This window comes from Scyliorhinus torazame, chromosome 14 (genome assembly GCF_047496885.1).
Source record: "Scyliorhinus torazame isolate Kashiwa2021f chromosome 14, sScyTor2.1, whole genome shotgun sequence".
Lineage (NCBI taxonomy): Eukaryota > Metazoa > Chordata > Chondrichthyes > Carcharhiniformes > Scyliorhinidae > Scyliorhinus > Scyliorhinus torazame.
In genome coordinates, this window is record NC_092720.1 from 209771910 (window position 1) to 209794680 (window position 22771).

At 46.6% G+C, this 22771-nt stretch overlaps 1 protein-coding gene across 1 annotated transcript; it reads left to right on the top strand.

Moving 5' to 3' along the window:
* Positions 1-200: 200 nt before the first annotated feature.
* LOC140390441 (zinc-binding protein A33-like) lies at positions 201-11358 on the top strand. The gene is made up of 6 exons (XM_072475583.1): positions 201-693; positions 780-875; positions 969-1202; positions 2101-2123; positions 3457-3572; positions 7964-11358. Exons 1-6 carry the CDS (start codon positions 223-225, stop codon positions 8563-8565), a joined length of 1542 nt encoding a protein of 513 aa, XP_072331684.1. The 5' UTR covers positions 201-222; the 3' UTR covers positions 8566-11358.
* Positions 11359-22771: the final 11413 nt, after the last annotated feature.

Sequence of the window (22771 nt, forward strand, 5' to 3'; positions counted from 1 at the left end):
GAATTAAGATTGGAGAAAAGTTCAATTGAATCTTGATGTCTCCCATCATTGCCTCATCTCCCTCTCTGTTTCTCTCACTCTCTCTCCACTGTCAACATTCCCTGGAGCCCAACCGGCCCCTGGAAGAGTTCAATTATTCCGCTCCGTTATCCTTTATCTCTTCGGTGAGAAATTCTCGAGAACGTAAACTTCGTAGATAATCTAGAAATCGTTGAACTGAAGATGTTCGGCAGTAACATCGAAACTGAAATCGGTTTGAATCAGGAAGTGCTGAGTGCGAACATGGCTCTCAGTCAGCAGGTCCAGGCTTTGGCCGAGGAGGCAATTTGTCCCATTTGTCTTGATTTCTTCACTGATCCGGTAATACTGGATTGTGGACACAACTTCTGCCGCTCCTGTATCTCCCAGTGTTGGGAAAAGAAGGAGATAAACTCCTGTCCGGAATGTAGAGAGGAGTTTCCGGAAAGAAACCTCAGAAGAAATCGGGCCTTAGCGAATTTGGCCGAGAAAGCACGAACATTGAAGTTGAATCGGAAAGAGAAGGAAAGTAAACTTCACTGTGATGAACATCAGGAAGAACTGAAGCTGTTTTGTGAAACTGACAAGAAATTGATCTGTCTGATTTGTAGAGATTCGCGGGAACACAAATCTCACAACTTTCTGCCCATCGTTGAAGCTGTTGAAATCTACAAGGTAAAAGGTGACAGATTTTATCAGCAAATTATTTGATTGCAACGTGGACTTACAACAAGTTTCTTGTTTTTTTCTTCCAATCCCAGGAACAGCTGAAATCGTCCTTAGATTCTCTCACAGAGAAGAAATCGGCGGTTCTAGAAACGGAACTGAAACAAAAAGGGAAAATTTCTAAAGTTAGGGTAAGGTCTCCCTGAGCTGATTTTCTGGTATCTCGGTTAGTTTTGTTCCCTTCATCGCGGGACATTAATTATGTTTCACATTTCATTTGGTAGGAACAGTCGAGCGGTCTGCAGACCCACATCACAGCCGAGTTCAGTAAAATGCACCAGATTCTCACTGAGAAAGAGCAGCGTTTACTCAGAGATCTCAGGGAAGAAGAGGAGAGGATTCTAGAACCAATGGAGAAAAACCTTCGAGAGATTCAGGAGAATTTAAATTCTATTGAGGAGAAACTCTCAAAGTTGCAGAAACAGATGGAGCAAAAAGACGAGCTTTTATTTCTGAAGGTGAGGGAATATATTGCGGGTCAGTTCCGTGAAACTTCACAGTCACAAAATAACTGATGATAACTGTGAAATTAAATTGAAATTAACATAGAATTTACTGAACAATATGAAGCCAGAATGAAACTGAGATTGTGCCCATTTCCGGGAATTTCTACGACTGTCACTGAACTAACCGCCTTCATATTGCAGAATCTCAGGAATACCGGAACCTCCCGGGTTTGAGTTGTCCCGATCTGGACACTTGTTTGGAATGATTTCCATGCTCCATTAGTGTAATTTTTTCCTGAAATTGACATTGTCATTCAGTTCCATTCCCATGTTGTGAGTGTGTGGGTGTGTCTAATACGGTGGGTGTGAGAGTCACTCCGTCTGTGACTGGGATTGATGTTGACTCCAGTATTTGACACAAAGATCATCTTAATAATATCATCAATTCTACAGCACAGGGGGAACACTTCTCTCCATCTTGTCCGTGCCGGGTCAGTGAAAGAGATCTCCAATTAGTCCCACTGCCCCGGATCTTTAGCCTGATCGGGGGCAATTGTACCCTTCACAAATATATCTCCAAATCCCTTCTGAAAATCACTAATGAATCTGTTTTCTCCAGCATTTCAGTCAACATGTTCCATCACAATTCATTAGCAAAATACATTTCTCTCTTTTTACAATTAGCTAATATTCGTGAACTCAATCCTCCAGATCGCTCTGTTCCCGTATTATTTTTAAATTGTAATATTTCGTTTATTTTGTCTCCACTCATTCTTCCTTCCAAAATGCATCACTTTACATCCACGTGTGAAATCACATCTGCCCCTATGTCTGTTCATTTCACCATCCTGTCTGTCTCGTCCTGAAATCTGTTACTATCATCGTCACTGTTGTGATTTATTTATTTCAGGTGGGAGTTTCTCGGAAGAGAAGGTAGGACATTTTTAAGAATAACTCAGAATTATGTTATTTTAGATTTTAGTGTATTTCTCCCCTGCCTGCAGTTACATTACATTTTCCAAGGTCTATTAGTCGGGTGACGATAACTCGTTTATGATTCCCATACGAGTGTTTTCATTGTAATAACACGTTTTAATACAGTGATCAATAGCTATTCTCCAATGTTGTATTAAGTGACACGGTGACATGTAAATAACAGGACCATGCTCCAGGACCCGCAGTGATGATTTACAAGCTGCAGTCTGCCTGTGAGGTAGTGACCTTCCCACTGACCCTGAGAGAGACACACGGTCCAGGTTTCCTAGGTGTGGGTCATTCAAACATCTTCACAGCATCTGAGAGAGCCTCACCTTAAAGGAGAACTGGGTTCTATTTTTATACATTCATGCAACCTTGCTATGTCCCAATATCAACCACAATAACAATAATTCGTATGTTTATAATGCCTTTGACACATTAGAAAATCCCAAGGTGATGCGCAGGAGCATTTGAACTTAAAAAGTAATTATCATCGTAGATCATCATAGAATTTACAGTGCAGAAGGTGGCCATTCAGCCCATCGAGTCTGCACCAGCTATTGGAAAGAGCACCCTACCCAAGTCCACTCCCCCACCCTACCCCCATAACCCAGTAACCCCACCCAACACTAAGGGCAATTTTGGACACTAAGGACAATTTAGCATGGCCAATCCACCTAACCTGCACATCTTTGGACTGTGGGAGGAAACCGGAGCACCCGAAGGAAACCCACGCACACACGGGGAGGATGTGCAGACTCCGCACAGACAGGTACCCAAGCCGGGAATCGAACCTGGGATCCTGGAGCTGTGAAGCAATTGTGCTAACCACTATGCTACCGTGCTGCCTTAATTATTGAGACCGAGCCATATAAAGACGGAGCAAAATTGTAGAGCTTTCTTCAAGGAGAAAGAAGAGAGGGGAAGATTTTAGGGGGAATTTCCAGAGTTTATGGCCCCGACATCTGAAGGCCCAGCCACCAATAGCTGAGCGACTGAGATCAAAGATAGTCAAGAGGCCAGAAATAGAGCAGCTCTGACTCAGAGGATTGTGTGTATCTTCTGAGTGTGTGCGATGCCTTGGTAACTAATCTGTTATCCGACTATGAATCATTTTCGGGATATGGGTGTTTCCATTCTCTGCTCCTTCTCAGCTATCAAACTTAAATTAACATTTTGCTTTCACTCTGGGAATGGTGGGACAGATAGATCATTCAAATAGTTGCTTATTTACATTTCTTAAATTTTCTAACAAGCAATGATTTATGACATCAACTATTATTTGCAGGATGAGTGATGCCGATCCATCGCTCCCACTTTCTGATGTCGCCCTACCCACTGGAAAGTTTAATGGTCCTTTACAGTACACAATGTGGAGAGAAATGCTGCATTTAATTAACCCAGGTAAAACTCTGATATTAATTTTCCTGATTATAAATCAACTTTGGATGGACAAACAGGTCTCCAAGGTCCCGGATTAGAATCTCTTCAGCCGTCCCATTCTCATATTTGACTTTCTGTGGGTTCCTCTGGGAATGTGTTTGAAACCATCAGCACCATGTGTTAAAGAAGTGAATGGTTCTGTACAACCAGAGGAATAGAGCACCAATTCCCCCTTACAAGGAAAAGAGTGTTTATTTCAGATGGTTGAGTTTGAGCATACCTTCCTTCCAGGTAAGCTTTCAGATCCAGGGACGGGATTCTCCCGCACTTGGCGGGATGGCCCGACAGCGGCACCTCGAGCGGCGCAAACCACTCCGCCGTCGGGCCGCCTGGAAGTTGCGGAATCCGCCGCACTTCCGGGGGCGAGACCGGCACCGGAGGGGTTGGCGCCACGCCAACCGGCACCAAAGGACCACCGCGGGCCGGCGCGAGTTGCCGCATGCGCAGGACTGCCAGCATGTTCTGGCGCATGCGCAGAACTGCCGGCATGTTTCCTGTGCATGCGAAGAGGGTTTCCTCTCCGCGCCGGCCATGGCAGAGCCTTACAGAGGCCGGCGCGTAGGGAAAGAGTGCCCCCACGGCGCAGGCCTGCCTGCAGATCGGTGGCCCGATCACAGGCCAGGCCCCGCCTCCCCCCAGGGCCAGATCCCCCCCACTTCCCCAGGACTCCGGTAGCCACCCTCCAAACCAGGTCCCACCAGAATGGACCATGTCTATTTCACGCTTGCGGGACTGGCCGCAAACGGGTGGCCGCTTGGCCCATCAGGGCCCGGAGAATTGCCAGGGGGGCTGCTGCCAACTGCCCCCGACCAGCGCGGTGCGATCCCTGCCCCGCCCGAAAACCGGCGCCGGCGATTTCGGCAGCCGGCGTTGGAATGGTGGGGTGGGATTTATGCCACACCCTGGCGATTCTCCGACCCGGCAGGGGGTCGGAAAATCCCGCCCCAGGTCTCTGTTTGCAGCCTGTAATGGATTTCACTGTCGAGTCATTCAGGTCTCTGCAGTTTCAGAAATACAGCAACTCACAGCTTTTCTGGAGAAAGAGAGAGAGAGAAAGAGAGAGAGTGTGTGAGAGAGTGAAGGGCAGGTCCTTCCCCCGAGTGTCCAGGATTCAACCCAGCTCCTTGGGTTTCCAAAAATTATTCCACTTGTGTAGGACCTAATCACCGCCTGTTACAAGGCAGATTACAGCCTTATCGCCAATTCATTGACCACCAACCAATCAATCGAACCAAGTCCCAACCCATCTCTTGGGTGCTGAGAAGTCTGGGTCTTGCTGTCCAAAGCTAGCAGAACCATATAACATGTTGCAACTTCTTGAATTCCCCCATCTTTCTGCTGCTTGACTGAAAAATATATGTCCACTGAGCATCCATGGATCCAAAATGCTAACGGCAAAAAATAATGAAAGGGGAAATAAGGGAATCATCAGGAAGGGCTCTTAAAATGTATTATCAGGAGATATGGTGTCTTTGGGGGTAATGTGTTTAAAGACAACTAACATTGAATGTAGAATTAGACTCCTTCATCGTGAGGAGGTGAGTCTGCACTGGAAAAGGGAGGACACCAGGGGATCCTATCAAAGTAGTTAGAGAAGACAAACATTCATCGTTTTCACACAGTCACAGAGTTTGCAACAAAGTAGGACAACATAAAATTAAGAAAAGGGATGGTGACACAGCAGTTTGGATTGAGTGAGGTTGATGTTTTGAGTGACTCCATTGATGGAGCAGGTAGTGAACCAGTGAAGCCACTGCTCACTTTGAATTTGCTCAGATGCCCAGTCCATTCTAAGGGTTGAACTACCGCGAAAGATCACCACAATCTTTCATAGGTTTATTGTGTGGAAAGGTGCTTGGTGGTCCTTTTTGGATGTGGGGGTTGGGAGGGCTGGGGGGCAGAAAACCAGTGATCTTCCAGTGAGAGACTGGGGTAGCTTGAGGATCATAGGATCTGAAGAAATAGGAGCAGGAGTAGGTCATTTTTTCCCACTGATTCTGCTTTCCCATTCAAAATGATCATGGCTCATCTGACTGTGGCCTTAACTCCACCTTTTGCCTCTTCTCGATAAACCTGTTGGTCAATTCTGTCTACCTAGGGGCTTTTCACAGTAACTTAATTGAAGCCTACTTGTGACAATAAGCGATTATTATTATATTACCTCATCCCGACTGTATACAATGACGTCGTTTCCATTGCTCTCTCTGGAAGTGAATTGCAAAAGCTAACATCCTTCTGGGAGAAGAAATTCCTCCTCATCTCTGTATTTAAAGGAAGACAGACTCCTCATTTGCAAACTATATCCCACTCGTTCAAAATTTCTCCACAAGAGGAAAAATCCTTCCCGCATTTCCTCTGTCAAACTCCAGCAAAAATATTTCAATAAGATCACATCTCATTTTTCGAAATGTCAAACTATAAATCTTTTTCTAAAATAAATTCAGCGTACCCAATTCATTTTTTCCAATTAAGGGGCAATTTAACGCGGCCAATCCACCTAGCCCACACATCTTTGGGTTGTGGGCGGCGAAACCCATGTGCAAACTCCACACGGACAGTGACCCAGAGCCGGGATCGAACCTGGGACCATAGCGCCATGAAGCAGCAGTGCTAACCACGACACTACCATGCTGCCCCTAGGCGATATCTAACCTGCTAAATCTTTCCTCATAAGCAAATTAGTCATCCCAGGAAACTCCCTCGTGAACATTCGCTGAAAGACTATGAAGGCAAGTATACCTTCCTTAAGTAAGCAGCCTAAAACTGTACCATTACTCTCACCAATGTCCTGCACAGCTGGATCAAAACTTCTGTGCTTGTATACTCCATCCCTCTTATAATGAAGACCAGTATTCCATTTGGTTCCGAATGAATTTCTGGACCTGCATGGGGAGATAGTCAGGAAAGTGGGGTCGAAATCACATTGTGATCAGCCATGATCCGATTGAATGGTGGAGAAGGTTCATAGCTAGAAGAGGGGCTGAGAGGGACAGTGGGAGGGGAATAGGAGATCGAGAGTGGAAGGGAAAGATATTAGATTGAGCAGGAGGGGGGAGTCTGAGTGCATGGCAAGGAGAGAGAGATTGTGGGAAGGGTAGCGGTAAGGAGAGCGGAAGTTAAACAGGTAGAACGAGTGTGTGGGAGTGTGAGGAAAAGAGGAGTGAGAAAATGCAGATGGGGGAAATGGAGAGAAGAGGGAGTGATATGTCAGGAAGTGAGTGAGGTGCAGGGGATTGACACAGTGAAATAGCAGGGCAATGGGAGAGAGAGAATATGAGAGAGAGAATATGAGAGTTCGAGAAGAGAATGTGAGAGAGGGAAGACAGACTGTGATAAGGAGAGCAGGAGGGGAAGATAAGGTTGTGGAGACCGGGAGAGGGAACAGAGGGAAGGAGAGAAAGAGGTAAATGGAGAGCGGGTGGGAAGTGATATTTCCGCTAAGCAGTGTTTCGATATCACTGCACAGGTTGGACACAATCCGAGCCAGTAAGATACCAGACAAAAATTACATTACAAGAACACAAGAATTAGCAGAAGGAGGAGGCCATTCGGCCCCTCGAGCCTGCCCCACCATTCAGTAAGATCATGGCTGATCTGATTGAATATATTTCCTGACCCAGTCACCACTGCTCACTGGGGAAGAGAATCCCAAACACTAACAACCCTCTGACAGCAAACAAATTCTCCTCATCTCAGTCTCAAATGTCAAATCCCTCATTTTTAAACTATCCCTTCATGCTCGACTCCTCCCACACCCCATCCTGTCCCAGTAACCCAGTAACCCCACCTAACCTTTTTGGACACAAAGGGCAATTTTGCATGGCCAATCCATTTAACCTGTACATCTTTGGACTTGTGGGAAGAAACCGGAGCACGCGGAGGAAACCCACGCAGACACGGGGAGAACGTGCAGACTCCGCACAGACGGTGACTTCAGCTGGGAATCGAACCTGGGACCCTGGACCTGTGAAGCAACAGTGCTAACCACCATAGGGTAGGGGAGGGACAAAGGGGGATGGATGAGCAAGAGATTCGGAGGAGTAGGGGAGAGTGTGAATAGACAGAGTAACAATACAGTGAGCTAGAGGAGATGACCCATGGGCTGGAGGGGGAGCAGAGAGAGGGGGAGGGAAAGCTGAAAGTGAAGGAAGGAGGTGTGTGAGGAACCCATTCTCCTACTGTCTCCCTGCCCTAATTTCTCTCCTCTGAACCTCACCCCTCCAACTATCCAACTTATCCCTCCCTCACTACCCTCTTCCTTGCCTACCACTTCTGCCCTCTCTACCAGTCCCTCTCTCTTCCCCACCCCCTCTCTCTAACTCACCGACTGTGTAATTTTATCTTTCCCCCAGCTCCAGCCTCTCTGACTCTGGATCTGAACACAGCAAATCCCCGGCTCATCCTGTCTGAGGACCGGACCAGTGTGAGACTCGGAGACAAACAGCAGCCACTCCCTGACACCCCGGAGAGGTTTAATCTCTGGAAATGTGTCCTGGGATCAGAGGGATTCACATCAGGGAGACATTACTGGGAGGTGGGGGTTGGGGAGAAGACTGAGTGGATTCTGGGAGTGGCCCGAGAGTCTGTGGACAGGAAAAGGAGAATCTCCCTGATTCCTGAGTCCGGATTCTGGATTGTGGGTCTGTTTCCCGGAATTGGTTATTTTGCCGCCACCTCCCCCTCTGATACCTGCCTCACCCCGAGTGTGAATCTCGTTAAGATCGGGGTTTTCCTGGACTATGAGGGGGGACAGGTGTCATTTTACAATGCGGACAACATGTCCCATCTCCACACTTTCACCCACACTTTCACTGAGAGAATCTTTCCCATCTTCAGTCCGGGATTGAATAACGATGGGAAAAACTCCACAGCACTGACAATCTGCGGGATTAAAGGTCACAAACAGATCATTCCCATAATTTCACACCATCTCCCTGCCTCCTGGCAGCTGTAAGCTGCTGGGTGTGGGTCTCAGTCACAGGGGGTGCGGATGGTTCCAATGGTTCCTGAGCTCAGGGTGATTCCAGCTGAGTGACAATAATGTTTTGGTGATTTTGTTTTTTGTTTCCTTACTCGGTGAGGAGAAACACACACGCGGCAACTTTTCCAGTGACTCCTGGAAAACAGATTAAAATCCCCAAGATAATGGAGAATAATCAAAGTGCAGAGACGATGGAGAATTAAAACACAGACAGAAATAAACTAAGGGTCTCCGAGACTCCAGGTGGGAAATTGAACGTTAAGAGGGGCAGGGAAGAGGAACTAGGGTGAGATTGATCACCAATGGCAAGGAAATGACAAAGGAGAAAATCCAAGAGCGGGAAAATTAAATAATACCCAGGGAAGTACAAAGGAAAATTCACAAGTACATAGAAGCAAATTCAATAGGGAACAGGCAGGAGAATCAGAAACACTCACAAACCAGGGGTTGGAAATGAACAAAACATTCGGCAGCCTGGAGTGTTTGAACGTGTGGGGAGAGAAACCAGGTTAACATTCCGGGTATAAACCCTGTATGGGAACTGGGAACTGAAGATCAGCAAGGACCTCTGTAGGGCTGGGGGAATAAAGGAGGGAGCGAGATGAAACAAATAGAAGCTCAATTGTAGAGAGGAGCTTACTGGGTAGAATGAGCTGTGAACTGCAGGAAGCCGGTGACCTTCCTGCCTGTAATGTTGCTCCACAGGCGGAAGGTGGTGGATAATCACTGTGTTTGAGATGAATCAGTTCAGTGATCTCAAACTGAGCCCCGGGGAGTCTTTCCAGGAGGCCCAATTTCTACAGATTGTGGGAGAGTGAGAGAGAGACAGAATCAGAAACACATGCAAATCAGGGGTTGGACATGAACACAACAGTCGACTGCCTGGAGTGTTTCATGGTGTGGACGGAGAAATCAGATTAACATTCCGGGTATAATCCATGTATCGGAACGGGAACCTGAATAATCAGCAAGGACCTCTGTAGGATTTGGGAAAAGAAGCAGGGGGAGAGAAGAAACAAATAGAAGCTCAATTGTGGAGAGGATCCTACTGGGTGGAATGAGTTGTAAATTCAGGAAGCCGGTGACTTCCTGCCTGTAATGTTGCTCCATAGGTGGAATTTGGTGCTACATCACCGTGTTTCAGGTGAATCAGTTCCATGATTCTCCAACTGGGGACCAAGGAGTCTTTCCAGGGGTCCAAGAAATAATTTTTCTAGAGGGTGAGAGAGAGAGAGAGAAACACAAGAGGGAGAGGAAGCTAAGTGAAAATATCTCAACTGTTGTTTTATATAACTTAGCAGGAGATAGTGTTAGTTCTATATTGAGCAGCTATCAATAATTGCACTACAAACCTCCCGAATCCTCTCCCTTCTACACGGTGATGGACATTTCGCTGTCATGGTTTTCAGCGGTGAGTCTTACTTTGTCTTTCAGTAGGAGGGGAGGGGAGGGGAGGTGGGAGACCAGCTGCTGCTGTGATACTCGCTGTCTTCAGTTTGGGCTCAGGCAGTGAGTAAGTGCCGTTATCGAGCTGCCCGCCCTGCTGAGTATTTCCATCATTCTCTGTTTTTTTAATCTCCAGTTGGTTTGTTTCTTATAATCAAGATAAATCTGTCAGTTTGACTCACTTCAAACTCTCACCATGTTTTAATATTGTAACTTCCTTGTGTGATTAAATAACACTGACAAACTGGACTCGGTTTGCACAGGTCTGTAAATAGCACAGGGCTAAATTGCTGGCTTTTAAACCAGACCAAGACAGGCCAGCAGCCTGGTTCAATTCCCATACTTGCCTCCCCAAACAGATGCCGGACTGTGGCGACTAGGTGCTTTTCACAGTAACTTCATTTGAAGCCTACTTGTGACAATAAGTGATTTTCATTTCATTTTTCATTTTCAAATATTGCCCAAAATGTCATGTTCCAGTGGATACTCTGTAATACAATTTAGGGAAGGAAACTCGTGTTTCCAGGAGTTTATATTTTACATGAAAACAGGAAGCTGCCTTGAGACAGTTTTAAGGATGTAAATTATGTGACACTGCTGTGAATACTGATTTGACAGTATGTCTGTATTGAACATGACATGTGAAATGATGGGATTTGTATGATATTAACAGGTAATGTTTAGCCAGTTGAAATGCAGTTAAGTCGCTGCACTAGAATGTTAGTGGAGTCACAGTTATAATAATAATCTTTATTGTCACAAGTCTGCTTACATTAACACCGCAATGAAGTTACTGTGAAAAGCCCCAGTCACCATATTCCGGCACCTGTTCGGGTACACAGAGGGAGAATTCAGAATGTTCAATTCACCTAACAGCACGTCTTTCCGGATTTGTGGGAGGAAACCGGAGCACCTGGAGGAAACCCACAGACACAGGGAGACCATGTAGACTCTGCACAGACAGTGGCCGAAGCTGGGAACCAAACCTGGGACCCTGGCGCTGTGAAGCAACAGTGCTAACTGCTGTGCTACCATGCCGCTATCTGCTCTGGTTTATCTGCTCTGTTTCATCACTGTCCACAACAGTGAAATAATCTTTAAATCACTAGTATGTAATTACCTGTTTAGTAAAGTATTATTTATGTTCTCTGTAAATGGAACCTGTTCATATTATGGTTATTATATAGAATTATAATTTATATTGGGGGCTCCATGATTACATTTGTGAAATGATTCCTTCAACATAACAAAACAATCTGAGAACCACTGGAATTGAAACAGTTTTTCTCAAAGTTGACACAGTTCATCATTAAATCCAAGAAGCAGAAGCTCAACATGTTGTTTGTGTCGTCACTGAGTGAGGGAGGCGGGTTTCCGTGGAATGGGGAAGCGTATTGGTCAGAGCGCCTGTCACTCAGAGCGAGGGAGGCGGGTTTCCGGTGGATGAGGAGGCGGATTGGCCGATCTGACTGTCACCCAGGGCGTGGGCGGTGAATTCCTGATCAACGGAGAAGCGAATTGGTCCATGGTCTTGTCACAAAGTGTGAGGGTGCTGGCTTCCGGGAAGTGAGAAGTGGTTTGGTCGGAGTGCCTGTCACTCACAGGGAGGAAGGCGGGCTTTCGGGTAATGACGGTTCGGATTGGTCACAACACCTGTCACGCAGGTTCGTGGAGGCGGGCTTTGGGTCTGGGGAAGCGGATTGGTCATAGGGCCTGTCATGCAGAGTGAGAAAGTGGACAAAGTCATCCAGACTTGAAACGTTAGCTCCCTTCCCTTTCTACAGATACTTTCAAACCTGCCGAATTGTCCAATATCTTCTGTTTTTGTTTCAGATTCCTGCATCCACGGTATTTTGATCTGATAATTATTTGCTGCTGTTTCTTTTTCCACCTCAATTAAAGGCTCAATAATTCTGACATGATACAGACTGACTGCAACTTGAAATACCCAAGTTACATTTGTCCAGATTTTTCCTGGGCTGATGTACAGCAGTTTGCTGCAGTGTCTTCAGTTTAAGAATGAGAACATTTAGGCAGTATCACCACTCTTGATTTTGATTCATTGGCTTCATGGCCTGGGAGTGGTTATTACAGTTTGGTGGTGGTGGTAAACACAACCTCCATCAACCAATCTCTGGGCAGGGGGAGAAAGAGTAGAGCTATCTCGAAGCTGCCATCAACAAATGGGTGCCATGGTGACACAGTGGTTAGCATTGCTGCATCACACCACCAGAGATCCAGGTTCAATTCCCGAGTCAATGATTTAATGATTGTGTGGAGTGTTCAAGTTCTCTCCGTTTCTGCATGGATTTCCTCCGGGTGCCCCGGTTTCCTACCACAGACCAAAGATGTGCAGGTTAGGTGCATTGGACATACTAAATTGCCCCTTAGTGTCCAAAGGTTTGGTGTGATTCGGCCTAGGTAGGGTGCTCTATCAGAGTGTCAGTGCAGACTTGATCAATGGCCTCATTCTGCACTGTATCCTATGAAACTATCAAACAATCCCACAAAGTTGTGATACGGAGTAAAGCTCAGTCTAACACTCTCAGGATTAGTACAGCGCTGGGTTAGATACGGAGTAAAGCTACCGCTTCCATGTCCCCATCAAACACAGCCGGTACAGGCTGGAAATAGATAAAGCAAGGGCAGCACGGTGGTGCAGTGGTTAGCACTGCTGCCTCATAGCGGCAAGGTCCCAGGTTCGATTCCGGCTCTGGGTTACTGTCTGTGTGGAGTCTGCACATTCTCCCCGTGTTTGCGTGCGTTTTGCCTCCACAACCCAAAGATGTGCAGGGTAGGTGGATTGGCCATGCTAAATTGCCCGTTAATTGGAAACAATGAATTGGGTACTCTAAATTTATATTGAATAAAAGGACAGATAAAGCATGAGGTTAGATGCAGAGTAAAGCTACTTCTGCATTGTCACCAACAAACACTCCTACAACAGGTACAACATTGGTTTAGATATGAAGTAAAACTTCCTCCACACTGTCCCCATCAAACACACCCGGTATCGGTTAGAAATGGAGCAAAGCTACCTCTGCACTGTTTGCACCACACACTTCCAGGCCGAGGATTAGATACAGTGCAGCTCCCCAAACATTCTCCCCGTTAAACTCTCAGGACAGGTACCGCACGGGGTTAGCCACAGATTAAATCTCAAACTAAAGGCAGAGGATTTTGGACTGAACTAAGAATGGTGGAAGGGGGATCTTGTCGTGTAAAGGGGCGATGGGGAGGGCTATGTGGTCTGTGGTTTCTTTGTTGTAACTGAGACCTTGTATTTTCTTTGGTAGTGTTACTTGAAAATTGTTTGGGGAGCTGTTCGATGGATTAGGTTGCTTCTTTCCCCCTTTTGTAAATTGTGGTTGTGAGTGGTGGGTATGCATATTTGGGATGGGGAGGGGGAAATTACATTATGAAGAATGGGGAGAGTGTGGAGGGTCCATTGGTTTATTGTTGATATTTGAGCAAGGGGGGTTCTGAAGGGGGCTACCCTGCTAGCGAACTGCAGTTGCGAGTAAATGGAAGCCAGATGGGGGAGGGGCTGCGGCTTGCTGATCCTGTTTGTGCAGGTTACTGTGTGCCTTAGAGGTGCGAAGGTGGGGGGGTGGGGGAGATAAGAATGGTTTTGAGAGGAAGTGGTGTGGGATTTATGGGTTAAGCAGGGCGAGTTTGCTGATAGTGACTGGGGTTGTTTTTTGTTCTATCTGATGGGTGGGGCTGGTGCCATCTTGGGTGGGGACTGCTGGTTGGGGAATGTTGGTGTGATGGGAGTTTGTTAGGTTTAATAAAAATGGTGGTGTCTCGCCATTGGTGTTATGGGAGGTGTTGAAGGCAGTGGTGCAAGGAGAGATAATTGTACCTAAGGCGCAGCTAGATAGGGAGGCGAGGGAGAACGGCAGCAGCTGGTGGATGAGATTCTGGAGGTTGACAGTAATTATGCAGAGGGTCCCACCCGGTAGCTATTGTCTAGTAGGGAGGCATTGCAGACTCAGTTTAATCTGGCGACCAAGGATAAGGCGAGGCGCCAACTGCGGCATGCAAAGGGGGTGATGTATGAATATGGGGAGAAGGACAGCCACTTTTTGGCTGTTGAGTTGAGACAGCAGGCAGCTTCCCGAGAGATTGTTCAGGAGCGGGACATGGGAGGTGGGCTGGTGGCTGCGCTCGAGAAGGTGAATGCGGCGGTTGAGGCATTCTGTGGAGGCTACATCGGTCGGAACCATCAGAGGATGAGTTGGGCATGGGGGAGTTTTGGCATGGGTTGGAGTGTTTCACATTGGAGCAGGAGGATCAGGAAGGGTTAGAGGAGCCACTGGGGGATGGAAGAAGTTCCGAAGGCAATCGGAGCTATGCAGACAGGGAAGACACCAGGGCCAGATGGAATTTTAGAAAAAGATTGCTGACTGGTCGGTCCCGTTGCATTTGAGGACTAAATGGCTCGGGGGTCGCTCCCAGAGATGATGATGCAGGCATCCCTTTCGCTCCTTCTTAAGAAGAATGACCAGGTGGATTGAGGGTTCTATCGGCCAATTGTGTAATTGAATGTGGATGCAAAGATCCTGGCAAAGATGCTGGTGCTCAGATTGGAGGAGTGCCTCCTGAGAAGTTGGGGCGGATCAAACAGAATTTGTGATGGGTAGACGGTTGCCTTCTTAAGGTGAGGAGCCTGTTGAACGTGATCCTACCCCTGCCTGAGGGGAGGGAAGCGAAGCAGAAGGTCATTGTGGTGCTTATGTGGAAAAGGCCTTTGATAGGGTAGTGTGGAGCGTGGTGTGGCAGTATCTGCAGTTTTGCAACAGTTTGGGATTGGGTGCAAGTTTGTGTCATGGGTGAGACTGTTATACAAGGAATCTAAGGCGAGTGTTTACATGAATAAAGTATTTTCAGCAGTACAGGAAAACTAAGCCGGGGTGCCCTATGTCCCCATTTTTATTTGCATTGGCGATAAAGCCTTTTCCCATCGTCGTGTGGAATATGGGTGAGTGGAGGGGGATAGTGAGGGGGGAGTAGATCATAGGGTGTCCCTGTATGCTGATGATCTGTTGCTGTATGTTTTGGGTTCGATTCCTGCAATGGAGGGCAGAATGCTGTTGAAGCAGTTTGATGTGTTTTCTGGGGAAGAGTGAGTGTTTTTCAGTTATCCCGTTGGAGAAGGGAGCTAATTTGGGGGTGTTGCTGTTTGGTGTTGCAGGGGGACAGGGCTGCCGGCACTGGTGACAGCCTCACTGATATTTTCTCCAGTGAAGTATTCGGGTAATCTGGTGATGGTTGCAATGTTGGAAATCTGGCATCTATTTCAGCAGCATTTAAAATTAAGTAGGATGTGGAAGCTGGCACCGGTTTGTGATAACCATGGGCGGGATTCTCCACTCCCGCGCCGAAGTGCCCACGCCGTCATGAACGCCGTCGAGGTTCACGACGGCGCCAAACGGCCCCGATCCCCACCGATTCAAGCCCCGACAATGGGCTAGGATCGGGGCCGCGCCATCTACACGTGCCAGGCCATGTCGCCGCGTAAAGGTGGCGCCGTATAGATGATGCGGCCTGCGCCGCATAACTGGCATCACCCACGCATGCGCAGGTTGGCCCGCGCCAACCCGCGCATGCGTGGTTGCCGTCCTATCAGAGTCCGCCCCGTAAGAAGTTGGCGGGCGGATCTTGCGGGGCCGCGGAAGGAAGGAGGTTCTTCTTCAGAGAGGACGGCCCGACGATCGGTGGGCACTGATCGCGGGCCATCCCACATTTGAGGTAACCCCCGGTGCAGGATCCCCCCTCCCCCACCCCCGCAGGCCGCCCCCCGCCAACGTTCCCGCGCTGTTCCCATCGGCAGCAACCAGGTGTGGACGGCGCCGGGGGAACCCGCCATTTTGGCCTGGCCGCTCGGCCCATCCAGGCCTGAGAATAGCGGGGGTGCCGGAGAATCACCATTTTGGGTGTGTCCGGCGATTCTCTGGCCTGCGGCCCGCGGAACTCGACGGGGCCCTTCCCGCCGCTTCGGAGAATCGCGGGAGGGCGTCGTACCGGCGTCCCGGGAAATTTTGGCGGCCCAGGCGATTCTCCTAAACGGCGCGGGAGTGGAGAATCTTGCCCCATATCTTTGAGCCGGCAAGACTGGATGCCAGATTTCAGGGTTTGGTTGATAAGGGGTTGGATGGAATCAGGATTTGTTTTTGAAGGGTGGTTCGCGAGCCTGGAGGAGCTGTCAGAGAAGTTTGGGTTTTCACAGGCGGAAAGCTTTAGATATCTGCAGGTGAGGGACTTTGCGAGAGAGGTTTTCCTGGTGTTTCCGGTATCGCCGGCATCCTCACTGTTGGAAAGGATTTTGACGCTCATGGGGCTGGAAGAGAGGAGTATCATGGAAATTTACAGGAGGATAATGGCAGAGGACATGGCATCCTTAGTGGGGATTAAGGCCAAGTGAAGGAAGGGGTTGGGAGTGGCATTAGAAGAGGGTATTATGGGCGAGGCATTTTCAGAACCCCAAAATGTATCATGGAGTTCAACCAACCTCTCCCTTTAATGGATTTGTTGCTTTCCCGAGCACGCGGCTTTTCCCCTAGGTGTGGGATTACAATTATGGACACGTGGATTTTTAAACACAAAACACTGTTTATTCCATGAACTCAACTTAACATCTTAAATAAACATTGGATCTCTTAACACCCCTTACATCAAAGATAACTCAGAAAATATTGCAACAGTATATAATTCCTTAAAATGTTCCTTCAAACTTCCAAGAGACTTAACACCTTTAAACAAAATCACATCAGGTTAAAGGATATATTTTTTTTCTGTTGAATGGCAGAGATATATTAGCTTGGTTGATTTCAGCTCCAGCACCTTGTTTTTTTCCCTGCAGCTCTCTGGACACACACAGACACACACAACCTGCTTTCTCCAACTGCATAACTAAACTGCAAAACTTGCAGCTCTGTGGAAACACACAGACACACACACTGCTTTTAAACTGAAACGAAAAACCTGCAAAATGGCTGACCTGAGCTGAACGCCACCCACTCTCTGACATCACTGTTTTCTTAAAGGTACATTGCTTACACATCCATTTCGGGAAGGCACTCTTGCATGACACCTCCCCCCCCCCTCCCCCAAGAAAAAAAAATAAACCATCAACTTCAAGATGGTTTCATTTATCACTTTTGCACCATCCACTAAGAAATGTACACAGTAAATATACCTTTTCATTTAAAAAAAACAACAAATGCAAACAGGTATAATAATATAGTCCATTTTTCTTTGTTCTTCTTCCTCCAACCGAAATCCTTCTCGATTGACAGTCTTTTTGAACAAAGTCTCTGCACGATCCATCCATTCCTCTACTCCTCGGCATTTCTCTTTAGAATCAATACTTTAGTTCAATCTGACCAGAGTCCCTTGCAATTCTCCAATACAGGAGCATTGCTGATCACAGCTTTCAGGCAGTCAAATGCCCGTTGAACGTCCACTGTCCATTGAAATTTATTTGGTTTCTTTAGCAAGTCCATCAGTGGAGTATTCATGCCACAAAACCTTTACACAACTGTTCGATCAAATCCACTCATGCTAAGAAATCGCATTATTTCCCTTCGTCTTGAGGGTATCGGAAACTCCTCAAGGAATGTGATTCGGGCTTCTCCAAATTCACTTTCGGCTAGGTTTATCACCAAACCATCTCCTGAAGTCGATTGAAGAACTCCATACGATGTTTTAAATGTTCTTTCCATGTCTGGAAGTTGGAAATAAAAGCAGATTGTCCCAATTTCTCAATGCAATCCCTCAAACATGGGATATGATAAGAGTCCATTCTTGTAACTGCATTCACCTTTCTATAGTCCACACACAACCACTGGGTACCGTCTGGTTTAGGCACCATCACTATGGGTGAGCTCCATTGGCTGCAACCCACTTCAATTGTGCCATTCCTCAGCATACTCTCAATCTCTCTGTTAACCTGTGCCAATTTGAAAGGATTAAGTCTATATGGATGTTGTTTGATAGGAACAGCATTTCCCACATCTCCATCATGTATAGCCATTTTAGTACTTCCCAATTTAGCTCTACAAACTTGCCCATGTGATATCAATAACTGTTTCAGGTCAGTTTGTTTTTCCACTGGAAGGTAACTTAACAATTCATCCCAATTTTTAAGAACATCCTCATTTTCCAATTTAATTTGAGATATGTCAAATTCACAGTCATCTGGATTTGGTTCGTCACTTTGAGTTAGAATCATTAAAACCTCCTTTTTCTCTCCTTCCCTTTCAAAGTACCCTTTCAGGATATTCACATGACACACTCGGTAAGTCTTCCTTCTATCTGGTGTTTTTACCACATAATTCACCTCACTTAATTTCCTTTCAATCTGATACAGTCCACAAAACCTAGCTTTTAAAGGCTCCTCTGCCACTGATAACAACACTAAAACGTTATCCCCATTGGCAAAACTACAAACTTTGGATTTCTTGTCCGATACCCGTTTCATCACATTTTGTGCAACTTTCAAATGTTGTCCAGCCAATTCACCTGCTCTATTTAATCGTTCCCTAAAATTTGACACGTAATCCAATGGTGTAATTTCCGATTTCTCACCCACCAAATTTTCCTTAATCAATTTAAGTTGTCCTCTTACCTCATGACCAAAAGTTAGTTCAAAAGGACTAAATTTGGTAGACTCATTAGGTGCATCCCTAATTGCAAACAATACGAATGGGATTCCTTTATCCCAATCCTCTGGATAATCTTGACAATACGCCCTCAACATTGTCTTTAATGTCCGATGCCATCTTTCTAACGCTCCCTGCGATTCTGGATGGTACGCAGTTGATTTAAGTTGTTTTGTTCCTAAGCTATCCATAACTTCTTTGAATAACTTTGAAGTAAAATTCGTTCCTTGAACAGATTGAATTTCTGTGGGTAGTCCATATCTAGTAAAGAATTTATGTAATTCCTCCACAATCCTTTTAGCTTTAATATTACGTACTTAAATGGCCTCTGGAAACATGGTAGACACATCCATTACAGTCAAAAGATATTGATTCTCACTTTTTGTTTTAGGAAGCGGTCCGACACAATCGATTAGGACCCTTGTAAAAGGTTCCTCAAATGCTGGAATGGGTATTAAGGGCGCTAGTTTTATCACTGCTTGAGGTTTCCCTATCACTTGACATGTGTGACATGACTGACAAAATTTAACTACATCGTTATGTAGTCCAGGCCAATAAAAATGTTTCTGGATTTTAGCTTGAGTTTTCCTTATTCCCAAATGACCTCCACTGGTACCTTATGTGCAATTTGCAACACCTCCTTTCCATACCCTACCGGCAATACTACTTGATGAACTTCTGCCCACTTTTCATCCACCTGCATATGTACAGGTCCCCATTTTCTCATCAAGACATCATTTCTACGGTAATAACACTCTAGTATACTCTCAGATTACTCTTCTGCATATGCTTTCTGATTTATCCGTTTTATTTCTACATCTTTCTGTTGTAACTCCGACAATTTTCCTGAACTAAAAGTATCCGCCTCATCCTCCACCTGTTCTTGTTCTTTTTCAACCATCTGATCAAAAATCGTTTCTGATAATTGCCCTTCAACGTCACCTTCACTCTTTGATTTCTCCTCTTGTCTTAACCTCTGACTTTGCAACCTTGTTACTACACAATCCAGAAAAATCCCAGGATATTCGTCAGTTCAGTTGACTGATTTTCCACTGGCTTATCAACCACAATAGGCATCACTCCCACCTGCGATCCAGCTATGTCATTACCCAAGATAAACTGTATTCCTGGACAAGATAGTTTATCTATTACTCCTCCTACCACTTCACCACTCTTCACTGGACTTTCCAACCTTACATTATATAATGGAACTCTACTCCTCTCACCCTGAATTCCACATATCAAAACCTTTTCTGGCAACATTCTTCCCAAACTACATAATTCCTCATCTCTTACCATTAAAGATTGACTAGCCCCTGTATCTCTTAAAATGGGTTTTCTTTACCTGCTCCTCCTGATACACATGAGTAAACTTTACCCACACAAGTAAATTCTTTAAAGACATTTGGCACCTTCTTCACAATTACTTCTTGAACAGGCTGAAACTGATGTCGGAAACCAATCTTTGATTTATGAACTAATTCATAATCATCTGCCATTTCCGCTGCTAATCTCACAGATTTCACCCTCTGTTTTTCCACATGAGTTCTCACTATATCAGAAATTGAATTTTTAAACTCCTCCAAAAGTATAATTTCTCTGAGAGCTTCATATGTTTGGTCTATTTTCAAAGCCCTTATCCACCTCTCAAAATTACTCTGTTTGAGCCTTTCAAACTCCATGTATGTTTAAAAAAATTTTTTTTTTAATTCTCCTCCTTTTTCACATTTTCTCCCACATTTACATCCATCAACAATAAACAATAATCAGCAAGATATGTCAGTCCCCATAATAACAACGATCCCATCGACCCACCAACCCCCAAACCTCAACCCGCATGTTTACATAAACAAATGACCAAAAGGAATCAGGGATTACCCGTAGTCACCCTTAATCTTACACAGCTTCCCCCCTCCCCCCCCCCCCCCCCCCCCGCCCCCCAGGTCTCCAGCTCCTCCCGCCCACTGCCTCTTGTAAAACTCCTCCTCCCAACCTCGGTTCCTTCCCCCCAACTTTCCACCCCGGCTAGACCACTCGGACCCTGTTCTGCCAGGCTCCGATGGCCGCAGCCCCTCCCCCACCTCACTCCCGTTCACTGGCCGGCTTAAACCGGCCAGCGTGGAGGCCCCCGCCCGGGTCCCTTTACCACTTGCCCGGCCCTAGGAAAGCCCAAAGATCCCCTTTTAGCAGACAAACCCCGCATATCCACCTACACCCCAAAGAACCCTCATTTCGAGTGAACGTCCCGTCCCTTCCCTTGTCCAAATATATACCACATTGGCTCCTTTAGTCTCTACACCCGCGCGCAGTGATACAAAAAAGAAGAAAATACAGTCATGAGGTTACATCGGCACATGGCCATTCCTCAATTTGTCAGTTCTGCCACAGTCCTTCTGCTTTCGCAAACTCCTCCGCTGCTTCCGCCGTTCCAAAATAAAAGTCCCTGAGCTTGTAAGTCACCCTCAACTTCACTGGATATACAATGACGCACCGCACCTTGCTAATGTACAGTGCCCTCTTCACCCGGTTGAAGGCAGCCCGCCTCCTTGCCAGCTCCACCGTAAAGTCCTGTTATACACGTATACCAGCTCCAGACCACTGTACCACCCGCTTCTGCTTGGCCCAGCTCAGGACCTTCTCCTTCACACTGTACCTACGGAAGCACAGAGTCACTGCCCTTGGCGGCTCACTCGCCATTGGTACCGGCCTCCACGACCGATGAGCCCGATCCAGTTCATATCGCGAGGGATCGTCCCCCTCCCCCAATAGTTTTGCCAGCATCGCGGCAAAATACTCAGTCGGCTTGGGTCCTTCAACTCCTTCGGGCAGCCCCACAATCCTCAAATTCTGTCGCCTGGATCTGTTTTCCAGGTCTTCCATGTTTCCTCGCAGATCCTTGTTAGTATCCAGCACCTTCCGCATCTCTTTCCCCATCGAGGGAAGTTGATCACCGTGCTGCAATAACGTCTCCTCCACTTCCTTCAGCGCCTCCCCTTGCTCTCGCACCTCCGCCACTGCGCTCGCCACCTCCGTACTCACCGGGGAAACCGCCTCCTCCACCAGCACACTCAAAACCTCCCTCATCTCCTTCCTCACCGTCTCCATGCATTTCACAATCTGCGCCAACTGCTTTTCAAATTCCGCAGCCATCACCGTAGTTATTTCTTCAGCCGTAAGCAGTGCAGCCTTCACTGGTGCTCCAGCCTCCATTTTCCTTGGTGACCCCGCGGTGACCTTTCCACTCCCCGACGGACCTTCAGCTGTTTTTTTCCCGGCCGTTTTCTTGCTCACCCTCGACATTTGTTTTTTTTCTTTTTTTCCTCCTGTGTCTTCACTGTGCCTCCTCCGTGCCTTCTCCCTGCTTCTGCCGCCTCCGTGGACCCTGGGACCGGGCTTAAAGCCCCAAAAATGCCGTTCCCGAATGGGAGCCCTCCATTGAGCGGCCGCCTCCCGCCCGCCGTCACCGGAAGCCAAACTCCATGTATGTTTGACCAAATTCTTTCCTTAAATTTCTAAACCTTTGTCTGTAAACTTCAGGCACTAGCTCATATGCAGTTAAGATGGATTTCTTCACCTCCTCATACTTTCCAGATACTTCCTCCGGTAGTGATGCAAACACTTCACTAGCTCTACCTACCAGCTTTGTTTGAATCAGTAACACCCACATGTCCTGTGGCCATTTCATTTGTTTAGCTACCTTCTCAAATGCAATGAAAAAGGCTTCTACCTCCTTCTCGTCAAACCTTGGCAATGCTTGGACATATTTAAATAGATTCCCACCAAGCCTTCGACTCTGACGCTCTTTCTCACTACCCTCATCACTATCATCCAACTGTACGTTTCCCTTTACGTCTGCCAATTTTAACTGATTGTCATGTTTCGTGGCCATTTTCTGAAGTTCAAACTCCCTCTCTTTATCTTTTTCTCTGATCTGTATCTCCCTTTCTTTTTCTTTTAGTTCTGCTAGGGCTATTCTTTCTTTTCTCCTTTCTTCTCTCTCCTTTTCTTTTTCCTCTCTCTCTCTTTCTCTTTCTTTTTCCTCTCTCTCACTCTCATATGCCAGCCAC